General features: G+C 39.4%; 1 protein-coding gene across 2 annotated transcripts in view; it reads left to right on the top strand.

Annotated features, from left to right (window-relative positions):
- Positions 1 to 11,324, top strand: part of FBXL20 (F-box and leucine rich repeat protein 20) — a 188,948-nt gene extending 177,624 nt beyond the window's left edge. For both annotated transcript variants that reach the window (XM_053697937.1, XM_053697945.1), the window contains exon 15: positions 9,865 to 11,324. In XM_053697937.1, coding sequence (XP_053553912.1) covers positions 9,865 to 9,972 — 108 coding nt within the window. In that variant the 3' untranslated portion in view covers positions 9,973 to 11,324. The remainder of the gene's footprint in view (positions 1 to 9,864) is intronic.
- Positions 11,325 to 15,211: the final 3,887 nt, after the last annotated feature.

Genomic DNA, 15,211 nt, shown 5'->3' with positions numbered 1-15,211 from the left:
CTTATAAACAACTGTCAAAACCATCATGATTAAGCCCTCAGATAAGGGCGGAAATGTTGTTATATTAGATACAAAAATTATTTACAAGAATGTACAGCACAATTAAATTACAAAGTGCATTATAAAGGATATGAAAAGTGATCCTACAGAATTATATTCTCAACAATTAGAGAGTATCCTGGGGGAAGCATTAAAAGAGGGTATAATTAATAAACGGGAATTTGATTATTTAAAGGTAAAGTTCCAAATAATTCCAACTTTTTATACAATCCCAAAATTTACATAAAGGGAAAATACCTCCTCCTGGAAGGCCTATAATTTCCGGGATTGGTTCTTTAACTGAAAAAAATTCTGAATATGTTGATTACAATCTCAGACCCTTCCTTGAAATTCTGCCCTCTTTTGTGAAAGATTCATTAGATGTCTTGAAAAAACTTGAAGGCCTCTCTATTCTTGAAAACACTTTACTAGTGGCAATTGATGTGGAAGGATTATATTCTTCGATTCCACATGATAAAGTGGAAATTTGCAGATATTTCCTTGAACATAGAGGCCTCAAATATAAAGTTCATACACAATTTGTGGTTTCCCTTCTGAACTTCTTACTGAGACATAATTATTTTACCTTTAACCAGAAGATTTATGAACAAGTCCTTGGTACGGCCATGGGCACTTGTTGTGCGCCAACTTATACATGTCTGTACCTAGGCTTCTAGGAAAAGGAAGTAATTTGGGATGGCAAGAATAAAGATTATATAGGACTTTGGATATGTTTTATAGATGACGTGTTACTGCTCTGGGAAGGGACAGAAGATAAATTAAGAGACTTTATGAAGTCTTTAAATATTAATGACTACAACCTAAAATTTACCTTTCTCCAACATAGGTGTGTCCGGTCCACGGCGTCATCCTTACATGTGGGATATTCTCTTCCCCAACAGGAAATGGCAAAGAGCCCAGCAAAGCTGGTCACATGATCCCTCCTAGGCTCCGCCTACCCCAGTCATTCTCTTTGCCGTTGCACAGGCAACATCTCCACGGAGATGGTTAAGAGTTTTTTGGTGTTTAAATGTAGTTTTTATCCTTCAATCAAGTGTTTGTTATTTTAAAATAGTGCTGGTATGTACTATTTACTCTGAAACAGAAAAGAGATGAAGATTTCTGTTTGTAAGAGGAAGATGATTTTAGCAAACGTTACTAAAATCGATTGCTGTTTCCACACAGGACTGTTGAGATGAAGTAACTTCAGTTGGGGGAAACAGTTGGCAGACTTTTCTGCTTGAGGTATGACTGGCCACATTTCTAACAAGACTATGTAATGCTGGAAGGCTGTCATTTCCCCTATGGGGACCGGTAAGCCATTTTTCTTAGATTAAGTATAAGAATAAAGGGCTTCATAAGGGCTTTAAAAAACTGGTAGACATTTTTCTGGGCTAAAACGATTACTTTGCTAAACATATTTTGCAGATTATAACTCTTAATAATTATTATAATCTTGGGGATTGTTTTTTAAAAAACGGCAGGCACTGTATTGGACACCTTTTTCAGATGGGGGCCTTTTCTAGTCATAGGCAGAGCCTCATTTTCGCGCCACTAATGCGCAGTTGTTTTTGGAGAGCAAGGCATGCAGATGCATGTGTGAGGAGCTAAGAACCACTGAAAAAGCTTATAGAAGGCGTCATTTGGTATCGTATTCCCCTCTGGGCTTGGTTGGGTCTCAGCAAAGCTGATAGCTGGGACTGTATAGGGGTTAAATGTAAAAACGGCTCCGGTTCCGTTATTTTAAGGGTTAAAGCTTTCAAATTTGGTGTGCAATACTTTTAAGGCTTTAAGACACTGTGGTGAAATTTTGGTGAATTTTGAACAATTCCTTCATACTTTTTCACATATTCAGTAATAAAGTGTGTTCAGTTTAAAATTTAAAGTGACAGTATCGGTTTTATTTTAAAACGTTTTTTGTGCTTTGTTGACAAGTTTAAGCCTGTTTAACATGTCTGTACCATCAGATAAGCTATGTTCTATATGTATGAAAACCAAGGTTTCTCCCCATTTAAATTTATGTGATAATTGTGCCATAGTGTCCAAACAAAGTAGGGACAATGATGCCACAGATAATGATATTGCCCAAGATGATTCCTCAAATGAGGGGAGTAAGCATGATACTGCATCATCCCCTTCTGTGTCTACACCAGTTTTGCCCACACAAGAGGCCCCTAGTACATCTAGTGCGCCAATACTTATTACCATGCAACAATTAACGGCCGTAATGGATAATTCTATTGCAAACATTTTATCCAAAATGCCTACTTATCAGAGAAAGCGCGATTGCTCTGTTTTAAACACTGAAGAGCAAGAGGACGCTGATGATAACTGTTCTGACATACCCTCACACCAATCTGAAGGGGCCAGGAGGGAGGTTTTGTCTGAGGGAGAAATTTCAGATTCAGGAAAAATTTCTCAACAAGCTGAACCTGATGTTGTAACATTTAAATTTAAATTAGAACATCTCCGCGCACTGCTTAAGGAGGTATTATCTACTCTGGATGATTGTGACAATTTGGTCATTCCAGAGAAATTATGTAAGATGGACAAGTTCCTAGAGGTTCCGGTGCCCCCCGATGCTTTTCCTATACCCAAGCGGGTGGCGGACATAGTAAATAAGGAGTGGGAAAGGCCCGGCATACCTTTTGTTCCTCCCCCTATATTTAAGAAATTATTTCCTATAGTTGACCCCAGAAAGGACTTATGGCAGACAGTCCCCAAGGTCGAGGGGGCGGTTTCTACTCTAAACAAACGCACTACTATCCCTATAGAAGATAGTTGTGCTTTCAAAGATCCTATGGATAAAAAATTAGAGGGTTTGCTTAAAAAGATGTTTGTTCAGCAAGGTTACCTTCTACAACCAATTTCATGCATTGTTCCTGTCACTACGGCAGCGTGTTTCTGGTTCGAAGAACTAGAAAAGTCGCTCAATAAAGAATCCTCGTATGAGGAGGTTATGGACAGAGTTCAAGCACTTAAATTGGCTAACTCTTTTATTTTAGATGCCGCTTTGCAATTAGCTAGATTAGCGGCGAAAAATTCAGGGTTTGCTATCGTGGCGCGCAGAGCGCTTTGGCTAAAGTCTTGGTCAGCGGATGTGTCTTCCAAGACAAAATTGCTTAACATCCCTTTCAAGGGTAAAACACTGTTTGGTCCTGATTTGAAAGAGATTATTTCAGACATCACCGGGGGAAAGGGCCACGCCCTCCCTCAGGATCGGTCTTTTAAGGCTAAAAATAAGCCTAATTTTCGTCCCTTTCGCAGAAACGGACCAGCCTCTAATTCTACATCCTCTAAGCAAGAGGGTAATACTTCACAACCCAAACCAGCCTGGAGACCGATGCAAGGCTGGAACAAGGGTAAGCAGGCCAAGAAGCCTGCCACTGCTACCAAAACAGCATGAAGGGATGGCCCCCGATCCGGGACCGGATCTGGTGGGGGGCAGACTTTCTCTCTTCGCTCAGGCTTGGGCAAGAGATGTTCAGGATCCTTGGGCACTAGAAATAGTTTCTCAAGGTTATCTCCTGGAATTCAAGGATCTACCCCCAAGGGGAAGGTTCCACAGGTCTCAATTATCTTCAAACCAAATAAAAAGACAGGCATTCTTACATTGTGTAGAAGACCTGTTAAAGATGGGAGTAATTCACCCAGTTCCAATAGGAGAACAAGGGATGGGGTTTTACTCCAACCTGTTCATAGTTCCCAAAAAAGAGGGAACATTCAGACCAATTTTAGATCTCAAGATCCTAAACAAATTTCTCAGGGTTCCATCGTTCAAAATGGAAACCATTCGAACGATCCTTCCCACCATCCAGGAAGGTCAATTTATGACCACGGTGGATTTAAAGGATGCTTACCTACATATTCCTATCCACAAGGAACATCATCAGTTCCTAAGGTTCGCTTTTCTGGACAAGCATTACCAGTTTGTGGCACTTCCATTCAGATTAGCCACTGCTCCGAGAATTTTCTCAAAGGTACTAGGGTCCCTTCTAGCGGTTCTAAGACCAAGGGGCATTGCAGTAGTACCTTACTTGGACGACATCCTGATTCAAGCGTCGTCTCTGTCAAAAGCAAAGGCTCATACGGACATCGTCCTAGCCTTTCTCAGATCTCACGGCTGGAAGGTGAACAAAGAAAAAAGTTCTCTGTCCCCGTCAACAAGAGTTCCCTTCTTGGGAACAATAATAGATTCCTTAGAAATGAGGATTTTTCTGACAGAGGTCAGAAAATCAAAACTTCTAAGTTCTTGTCAAGTACTTAATTCCGTTCTTCGTCCTTCCATAGCGCAGTGCATGGAAGTAATAGGATTGATGGTTGCAGCAATGGACATAGTTCCTTTTGCACAAATTCATCTAAGAGCATTACAACTGTGCACGCTCAGACAGTGGAATGGGGATTATACAGACTTGTCTCCGACGATTCAAGTAGATCAAAAGACCAGAGATTCACTCCGTTGGTGGCTGACCCTGGACAATCTGTCACAGGGAATGAGCTTCCGCAGACCAGAGTGGGTCATTGTCACGACCGACGCCAGTCTGGTGGGCTGGGGCGCGGTCTGGGAACCCCTGAAAGCTCAGGGCCTATGGTCTCGGGAAGAATCTCTTCTCCCGATAAACATTCTGGAACTGAGAGCGATATTCAATGCTCTCAAAGCTTGGCCTCAACTAGCAAAGGCCAAATTCATACGGTTTCAATCAGACAACATGACGACTGTTGCATATATCAATCATCAGGGGGGAACAAGGAGTTCCCTGGCGATGGAAGAAGTGACCAAAATAATTCAATGGGCGGAGGATCACTCCTGCCACTTGTCTGCAATCCACATCCCAGGAGTGGAAAATTGGGAAGCGGATTTTCTGAGTCGTCAGACTTTCCATCCGGGGGAGTGGGAACTCCATCCGGAAATCTTTGCCCAAATAACTCAATTATGGGGCATTCCAGACATGGATCTGATGGCGTCTCGTCAGAACTTCAAGGTTCCTTGCTACGGGTCCAGATCCAGGGATCCCAAGGCGACTCTAGTGGATGCACTAGTAGTGCCTTGGACCTTCAACCTAGCTTATGTGTTCCCACCATTTCCTCTCATTCCCAGGCTGGTAGCCAGGATCAATCAGGAGAGGGCTTCGGTGATCTTGATAGCTCCTGCGTGGCCACGCAGGACTTGGTATGCAGACCTGGTGAATATGTCATCGGCTCCACCATGGAAGCTACCTTTGAGACAGGACCTTCTTGTTCAAGGTCCATTCGAACATCCGAATCTGGTCTCCCTCCAACTGACGGCCTAGAGATTGAACGCTTGATTTTATCAAAGCGTGGGTTTTCAGATTCTGTAATAGATACTATGATTCAGGCTAGAAAGCCTGTAACTAGAAAAATTTACCATAAAATATGGAAAAAATATATCTGTTGGTGTGAATCTAAAGGATTCCCCTGGAACAAGATAAAAATTCCTAAGATTCTATCCTTTCTACAAGAAGGTTTGGAGAAAGGATTATCTGCAAGTTCTCTGAAGGGACAGATCTCTGCTTTATCTGTTTTACTTCACAAACGGCTGGCAGCTGTGCCAGATGTTCAAGCATTTGTTCAGGCTCTGGTTAGAATCAAGCCTGTTTACAGACCTTTGACTCCTCCCTGGAGTCTAAATCTAGTTCTTTCAGTTCTTCAAGGGGTTCAGTTTGAACCCTTACATTCCGTAGATATTAAGTTATTATCTTGGAAAGTTTTGTTTTTGGTTGCAATTTCTTCTGCTAGAAGAGTTTCAGAGTTATCTGCTCTGCAGTGTTCTCCGCCCTATCTGGTGTTCCATGCAGATAAGGTGGTTTTGCGTACTAAGCCTGGTTTTCTTCCGAAAGTTGTTTCCAACAAGAATATTAACCAGGAGATAGTTGTACCTTCTTTGTGTCCGAATCCAGTTTCAAAGAAGGAACGTTTGTTACACAATTTGGACGTAGTCCGTGCTCTAAAATTCTATTTAGAGGCTACTAAAGATTTCAGACAAACATCTTCTTTGTTTGTTGTTTATTCTGGTAAAAGGAGAGGTCAAAAAGCAACTTCTACCTCTCTTTCTTTTTGGCTTAAAAGCATTATCCGATTGGCTTATGAGACTGCCGGACGGCAGCCTCCTGAAAGAATCACGGCTCACTCCACTAGGGCTGTGGCTTCCACATGGGCCTTCAAGAACGAGGCTTCTGTTGACCAGATATGTAAGGCAGCGACTTGGTCTTCTCTGCACACTTTTGCCAAATTTTACAAATTTGATACTTTTGCTTCTTCGGAGGCTATTTTTGGGAGAAAGGTTTTGCAAGCTGTGGTGCCTTCCGTTTAGGTGACCTGATTTGCTCCCTCCCTTTATCCGTGTCCTAAAGCTTTGGTATTGGTTCCCACATGTAAGGATGACGCCGTGGACCGGACACACCTATGTTGGAGAAAACAGAATTTATGCTTACCTGATAAATTACTTTCTCCAACGGTGTGTCCGGTCCACGGCCCGCCCTGGTTTTTTTAATCAGGTCTGATGAATTATTTTCTCTAACTACAGTCACCACGGTATCATATGGTTTCTCCTATGCATATTTCCTCCTGTCCGTCGGTCGAATGACTGGGGTAGGCGGAGCCTAGGAGGGATCATGTGACCAGCTTTGCTGGGCTCTTTGCCATTTCCTGTTGGGGAAGAGAATATCCCACCTGTAAGGATGACGCCGTGGACCGGACACACCGTTGGAGAAAGTAATTTATCAGGTAAGCATAACTTCTGTTTTTACTTGTAGCAAAAATGAAATCCGCTTTCTGGATCTAATTATAAGAAATTAAAATCAGTCTATTATTACTGCCACCCATAGGAAACAAACAGCTACGTGCTGATAGTCATCACCCAGTGTATTTACTTCATAACATACCACATGGTCAATATCTTAGACATAGACGTAATTGTACGAAATTAGAAACCTTCAAAATGGAGATGAGGGATCTAAAACAAAGATTTAAAGAACGAGGATATTCACAAGATTGCCTGAAAAGGGCATACAGTAAAATGAGATACTTGGATAGACAGGAAATTTTATATAAACCCAAAGAAAATGGGACAGAAGATACAGTAAGGTTTAAGTATTTACAATGATTCCTGGGCGAAAATAAGATCCATTCTTGTTAGACATTGGTATGTCCTAACATTGGATCCCTCAATAGCTAAATGTGTAGGTAATGCACCACAAATGACAGCTAGAAAAGCACCAAATTTAAAAGACAAACTAGTCAAAAGCCATTTTGTTTTAAATAAACATAGTAATTGACTATCTCAATATAAAAAATCTGATGGTAATTTTCGATGTACAAAATGCTCAGTGCAGAAATATGGTAATTGGAAATAAATTCATTGATAAATTTGGTAAACAATGGCACACTCAGGGACATATAAATTGTCTTAGTGAAGGAGTAGTGTATTTAGTCTACTGTAGCTGCCCTTGTTATTACGTAGGAAAAACCTACAGAGAGCTAAAGGAAAGAATTAAAGAACACAAACGAGATATTAAAAATAAAGTATTAGACACTAGTAGTGTAGCAAGACATTTATTTTTCTTAAACATAATAGTAATAAACATGAACTTAAATTTAGGGGTCTGCAGAAAATTGACCTTCAAGAAAGAGGAGGACATTTAGATAAATTGTTATTGCAAAATGAATGTAAATGGATTTTTAACTTAAAAGAAAATTGCACCACTAGGAATGAATGAAGAGATAAACCATGCATGTTTTCTGGGTGAATGAATCGTCTGAGTGTATATAAAAATTAAAAATCCTTTCTGAATATGGTGGAGATTATAAGAAGGGAAGTAACGCATGTCAAGGTCCCAATTCTAAATGGTTCTTCTTATTAATAATAGTATATGTCAAAATATTGACAAGTACTAATTAATTATCATAAATATAAACTTAATATAAACACAGTTTTCAAAAAAACGCCTATCTGTTAGAATAAATATTACACAGTCAGTATATAGGATCTTTAGGATCGTTAGAATATTACTAAGTCTTTCTTAGTGAGAGCAGTATTATTGCCTGCTAAAAATCTTTCACAATAGCAACAAGGGGGAGTTGAAATTAAACAACAAATTATTATCAATGTATAATTTGAAAGTATCTTAACTGTTGTACACAATGTAACATATTATTTAACCATACGTAACACAAAAATGTTATTGTTACATTTATGTTACCATTTTGCCCCAAGCCCTAAAACTAATAACTACTTTCAAAGGCTTCAAAATGGGAGGAGTTTTACCTCCGTGTTGTTGTCTTTAAAAGAGACTTTAGTTATTCACAGTCATGTGATCTTTATTGGAGCCGGAAGAAGCCCCAGCGCCTAATGGGGTGAAACGTGCGTAGCTGGCAATTTGTGTTTGCTGGAGGAACCCAGGCTGACGCTACTAGCAGTGGATGCTTTCTGAGGAAAAGTCAAGTGGCATACTTTACCTAATCCCTAATGAACCGTTGAACCGAGGAGGCGAATACCTGAGGAGACGAACACCCTGGAATTTGCACAAGTTGATTGTTGATATCAACGGGAATAAACAGTTTTACCCAGGAGGTGTTGATCCGCGACAGTGGGAATCCTTAAAGAAATCGCAAGTACTTACAGCTACGGCGGGTGTTCATGAGTGTCTATTTGTGGGATTGCCATTCCTAATACAGCCAAGACTACCAGTGCACAGGAATCTATGCAATTGCACAAGTAAAGGGTAGTAGCTGTTTTCGTATAATTTATCCTTGTGGTTGCTCCAATAAATGCTTATTATATGTTCCCCCTTGTTAGCAGTGAATTTAATTGTATTAACATGGATTTTGGTATGTTGAGGTTTATTAGACCTAGGAAGTTTCATCCATAGATTTAGAGGTATTAGTTAGTGCTGGATAGGAATTGCTTTTTGGTCTTTATCTAGTTGAACAATGAATTAACTTTTTCTCCTGCACCAATGGCCTGTCAATACTAATAAAACAGGTCATTGTTACTAGCCCTTTATTGGTAATATTGTTAGTTGCTGACAACACCTCATATATATATATATATATATATATATATATATATATATATGTGTGTATGTGTGTCTATATATGTGTGTATGTATGTGTGTATATATATATATATATATATATATATATATATATATATAATATATATAAATATATATATATAATATATATAAATAATGTGTGTGTATGTATGTATTTCTATGGTCAGATGAAACCAAAATAGAGCTTTTTGGCAACAAACACCAGAGGTGGGTTTGGTGCACACAGAGGTAGCCATATGGAAAGTACCTCATGCCCATGGTTAAATATGGATGAGAGATTCTGTATGGAGGAATAGTTTCAGATCCCTTTCCATGTATTCTCCAACCTTATCAGGCATTATAGGAGAAGACTTAGAGCTGTTATTTTGGCAAAGGGAGGTAGTACAAAGTATTGGCTAAAAGGGGTGCCAATAATTATGCCACAAATATATTTAACAAAGAGTTTGTTTTTTTGGGGTAAGCCTGTGTTGTGTTTGCAATTGTTTTATATCCAGGAGTGATCTTTTGTTAAATTATTTTTGTTTTGTTTTTTTCCTTTTTTGTCTTCTGGAATAAAGGCAACATACATACATCATAGTATTCTTAATTGTAAAAAAAAAAAAAACTGTTAAGTATGGAATGTTGTGTGTTTTTCTTTAAAAATGTATTGTGCTATATAATATTGTAGTTTATAATTGTGTTTAGTAGGTAAGTCCATTTCATGTTTATCAAATTCTGCTAACACACCTTTTTTACCCATTTTCTCTTTCAGACCCACCTCCCAAATATTAAAGTCCACGCCTACTTTGCTCCAGTCACACCCCCTCCCTCAGTTGGAGGCAGCAGACAGCGGTTTTGCAGATGCTGTGCTATCCTATAAAAGGCGAGAAAACCCAGCCTTTCCCACCCTCCTGGGGCAGTACATGTTCCAGGTGGACTCAGTTGCAAGAGAAAATGGTTGGGAGGGGGTGGGAGAGAGTGTTAGGACCGACTACTTCTCCAGAAATCCTACTTTTACAAAAGGATTGGAGTTGGCTTCTCCTCCTTTTTGTTTTTCAATTTTGCCCCTTTTATTTTATTTTTTCACCTGCATTGGTGGAAAATAATACATTGAGGAAGTTGGGGATGGGGTTGAGTCAGAGACACCCCACAGCACTCCAGGAAGGAATCCCACATCATAGGAAGGGGGTAAGCTGCTGGATTTGAGGAGAAAAAGACCAATTATAGTCTCCTCTCCATCTCTGCTCCCATCCTGCATAATCATGACTCTGCACTTTTGTATTTTGGGGGATATCCATTGTAATTCCCCTTAATGATAGGACAGGAGTAAAGGAAAAGCACAGATAACTCATGCTGTGGTATGGGGTGGGAGTTTATTTATGTAAGCCCATAAAAGGACCTATTGTTGTCCCCACCTGCCGCCTTCTAACCCTAGCACTGCAGCTGGGATGCAGCCACAGGGTACTCCCCACCCACCTCCTCCCTAGAGGAGTACATCTCAAACTCTCTCCAGATCCTCTACATGCATTCCCCAGAAATGGAAAAAGTACAAAAAGTAAAAAAAAAAATTAATTATATATTATATATAAATATATATAGACTTTGTACAATATAATTTTAATGATATTGCGGGGTGCACCCTCTTCACACTCGCGTGGATGTGATAATGATGCCAATTACAGAAGTAAATGTAAAAAAAAAAAGGAAGCTGTGTATGATCAGATAATGGCAAGGAATGGAGTTGTATGCTGTGTGCATATATAAGTGTTAGTGTTTGCATGTGTCGTTCCGTGCACATTTACCTTGACTGAGAACAAGTAATGTCAAATAACCTAGCTTGCACTGTGGTTTGATGTGTTCAGGTGAGCTACCTCTTTTGTGCCATTATAAGTGAGAAATGCCAGGAATACTAGACATTGTGCAAGAGAAACCGCCTTTTTAGGCAGTGTAAAATTAGTATGTATCTGGACCAACAATTAGTAAGACTACCTAAGTGTTAGAGGTCAGCATTGTCATTGTACTTTAGTAGGTGTATGTGTCCATGTGTGAACGATTTCGTCTGATGGCATGTTATGTTATCCAATGTAACCTTAAGTTGCCAAATCACAAAAACACTCCCCTCAACAAGAATAGGATGAACCTATTAGAATAGGTTTCTTTCTCTTATCACCACCGTCACACTTATGTCTGTTTGTCATATGGCAGAAATGTATAAACCACATGAAAAACTCAGTTGTGGGTCCAGAAAATTTTAAAAGAAAACACACATAATTGTATCAAATATAAGCAAGGAATATGTTATTCTAAACATTTTGTTCTTAAAACAAGAGTATTTTGAAAAAAAAAAAAAATATATATATATATATAAAATGAAACTTCCATTTAAATAATTGGTTTCTAATATTTGTAATGTTACTCTTTTTAGTGGTTCTTTTTCACATTTAAGGAGTCACTAAACAGTAGTTTGAATTTGCAATGTAATGTTTACATTGTGTGCCGGTGAACTTGAATCATCTGTCTCTAGTAGAATTCTTGGATTGCCAACACAATTTAAAAAAAAAAAAGTTAATCGTACATAGCTATGGAAAAGGAGGTAAGCTAACACTCATTGTAAGGTTAAAATATGTCACATTCTGTGATTTTAATCAGAGAGACTCATGTTTTTTGCTCTGCATTTTAAATGATACATAAAGGTTTAGTGTCCCTTTTTAACTTCTTGAAATTAAATACATTGTAGGAAGAGAGTTAATGCAAGTTAAAGTGATGGTAAACTTTAAATTTTTTAAATCATGTCCAGAATCTAAGCAATATTTTAGATGGACTTTGGATCACTTCTAATGAAGATGTGCTGTTACTTACTTTTTAATCTAGCTGTGCCATTCTAATACCTTGTGCTCTGGCCGCCCACTCATTTCTTTTGGCAAGCTTACAATATGAACTGTTCCCCAATCGGCGCTCTAGCCATAAGGCACTTTCTTTCCTAAGATATGGTGATTCCATGGAATCATCAATTACTAGTGTGAATATCACTCCTGGCCAGCAGGAGGAGGCAAAGAGCACCACAGCAAAGCTGTTATATATGTCACTTCCCTTACCCATAACCTCCAGTCATTCACTTTGCCTACGGTGCAAGGAGGAGGGGAAGTTTTGGTGTCTGATCTACAATCAAGATTTTTTTTATTTTAAAGCAGAGTAGGTTTGCTCTGATCTTTCTAAAGGGTCTAGCCTTAGCCCATGTCAGTCTCTTCAGTAGGGCAATGGTGGCTTTTAAGCAATTGGGAACTTGTGGGGTACAATCCTCACTGCGTTTTCCCAAAACATTTTGCTGCCCTATTTAGATAGCCTGAGTAAGTTTACTCAGTCTTTCTGTATTTCCACAGGTCCATGTGAGGGATGGCATCCTCTCAAACCAGGTGAGCTGTCCTGCTGCCGGACAGATAACTATTGAGGTAAGTGCCAGTTTTATTTTTCTATGTAGCAGGAAATAAATTAGCACTTATTCAGCTGAAATGCTGCAGGATCGTGTTTTTCCTCAGTTTGCTGTGGGTTGCAGGACAGATAGGGCACCTCAGCAATGAGGTGTAGAGTGTTGCCTGGGGTATGTTGTTTTTTTTTATTTGGTAAATTTAAAGGGAACATTTATTTAAGAACGTTTTTTTGGTATGTATTATATCCTTTGTTTAAAGAAAAAGAAAAAAAGTTAATTTCTCTTGTAAGGTGTATCCATTACTTGTGGGATATTCTCCTTCCCAACAGGAACTTGCAAGAGTCCACCCACAGCAGAGCTGTTACATAGCTCCTCCCCTAACTGCCATATCCAGTCATTCTCTTGCAACTCTCAACACGTATGGAGGTAGTAAGAGAGAGTGGTGTATTATAGTTAGTTTTTTATCTTCAATCAAAAGTTTATTGTTTTTAAATGGTACCGGAGTTGTACTATTTTATCTCAGGCAGCATTTAGAAGAAGAATCTGCCTGCGTTTTTCTATGATCTTAGCAGAAGTAACTAAGATCCACTGCTGTTCTCACATATGTCTGAGGAGTGAGGTAACTTCAGAGGGAGAATGGCGTGCAGGTTATCCTGCTATAAGGTATGTGCAGTTATAAGTTTTTCTAGGGATGGAATTGCTAGAAAATGCTGCTGATACCAGATTAATGTAAGTTAAGCCTAAATACAGTGATTTAATAGCGACTAGTATCAGGCTTACTATCAGAGATATATACTCTTATAAATTTGCAATATAAAACGTTTGCTGGCATGTTTAATCGTTTTTATATATGCTTTGGTAATAAAACTTTATTGGGGCCTAGTTTTTTCCACATGTCTGGCTTAAATTTTGCCTAGAAACAGTTTCCTGAGGCTTTCCACTGTTGTAATATGCGCAGTTAAAATTACAAAATGAATCATCCAGCTTCCCTCAGCAGTCCCATGAATACTATAGGACATATCTAAAGGGCTAAAAAGGCTTCCAAAATCGTTTATGGGGAAGGTAAGACCACAGCACATTTCGTTTTTTTGATCCGTTTTTTTTTTTTATGGAGGGGTTAATCATCCATTTGCAAGTGGGTGCAATGCTCTGTTAACTTATTACATATACTGTAAAAATTTTGTTTGATTTACTGCCTTTTTTTCACTGTTTTTCAAATTTTGACAAAATTTGTTTCTCTTAAAGGCACAGTAACGTTTTTTATATTTGCTTGTTAACTTGATTTAAAGTGTTTTCCAAGCTTGCTAGTCTCATTGCTAGTCTGTACAAACATGTCTGACATAGAGGAAACTCCTTGTTCATTATGTTTTTAAGCCATGGTGGAACCCCATCTTAGAATGTGTACCAAATGTACTGATTTCACTTTAAGCAATAAAGATCATTTTTTGTCTTTAAAAAAGTTATCACCAGAGGTTTCTGTTGAGGGGAAAGTTATGCCGACTAACTCTCCCCACGTGTCAGACCCTTTGACTCCCGCTTCAGGGACTCGCGCTCAAATGGCGCCAAGTACATCAAGGGCGCCCATAGCGTTTATTTTACAAGACATGGCGGAAGTTATGAATAATACACTGTCATCGGTATTAGTCAGACTACCTGAAATTAAAGGAAAGCAAGATAGCTCTGGGGTTAGACCTAATACAGAGCATACAGATGCTTTAAGAACCATGTCTGATACTGCCTCACAATATGCAGAAGCTGAGGGGAGCTTCAGTCTGTGGGTGATATTTTTGACTCAGGGAAGATGATTTAACCTGATTCTGATATTTCTACATTTAAAATGTATGCTTGAGAACCTCCACTTGTTGCTCAGGGAGGTTTTAGCTGATCTGAATGACTGTGTTACAATTGCAGTGCCAGAGAAATTGTGTAGACTGGATAAATACTATGCAGTGCCGGTGTGTACTGATGTTTTTCCAATACCTAAAGAGGTTTACAGAAATTATTAATAAGGAATGGGATAGACCAGGTGTGCCGTTCTCTTCCCCTCCTATTTTCAGAAAAATGTTTCCAATAGACGCCACCACACGGGACTTATGGCAGACAGTTCCTAAGGTGGAGAACAGAGTTTTTACTCTACCAAAGCGTATTTCTATCCCTGTCGAGGACAGTTGTGCTTTTTTACATCCAATGTATAAGAAATTAGAAGGTTACCTTAGGAAAATGTTTATTCAACAAGGTTTTATCCTGCAGCCCCTTGCATGCATTGCTCCTGTCACTGCTGCTGCGGCGTTCTGGTTTGAGTTACTGGAAGAGGCTTTACAGGTAGCGACTCCATTGGATGAACATACTTGACAAGCTTAGAGCACTTAAGCTAGCCAATTCCTCAGGACAGGTCATGCCCTTCCTCAGGACAGGTCCAAATCAAGGGCCAAACAGTCTAATTTTCGTGCCTTTCGAAACTTCAAGGCAGGTGCGGCATCAACTTCCTCTAAGGCAAAACAAGAGGGAACTTTTTCTCAGTCCAAGACTGTCTGGAGACAACCAGACCTGGAACAAAAATAAGCAGGCATAACAGCCTGCTGCTGCCTCTAAGACAGCATGAAGGAACGGCCCCCTATCCGGTAACGGATCCTGTAGGGGGCAGACTTTCATTCTTTACCCAGGCGTGGGCAAGTGATGGGCGTTGGAAATT

Source organism: Bombina bombina, chromosome 1 (genome assembly GCF_027579735.1).
Source record: "Bombina bombina isolate aBomBom1 chromosome 1, aBomBom1.pri, whole genome shotgun sequence".
In the NCBI taxonomy this organism is placed as follows: Eukaryota; Metazoa; Chordata; class Amphibia; order Anura; family Bombinatoridae; genus Bombina; species Bombina bombina.
The sequence above is the reverse complement of the archived record's forward strand: the minus strand, read 5'-3'. Positions and strand labels throughout refer to the sequence as shown.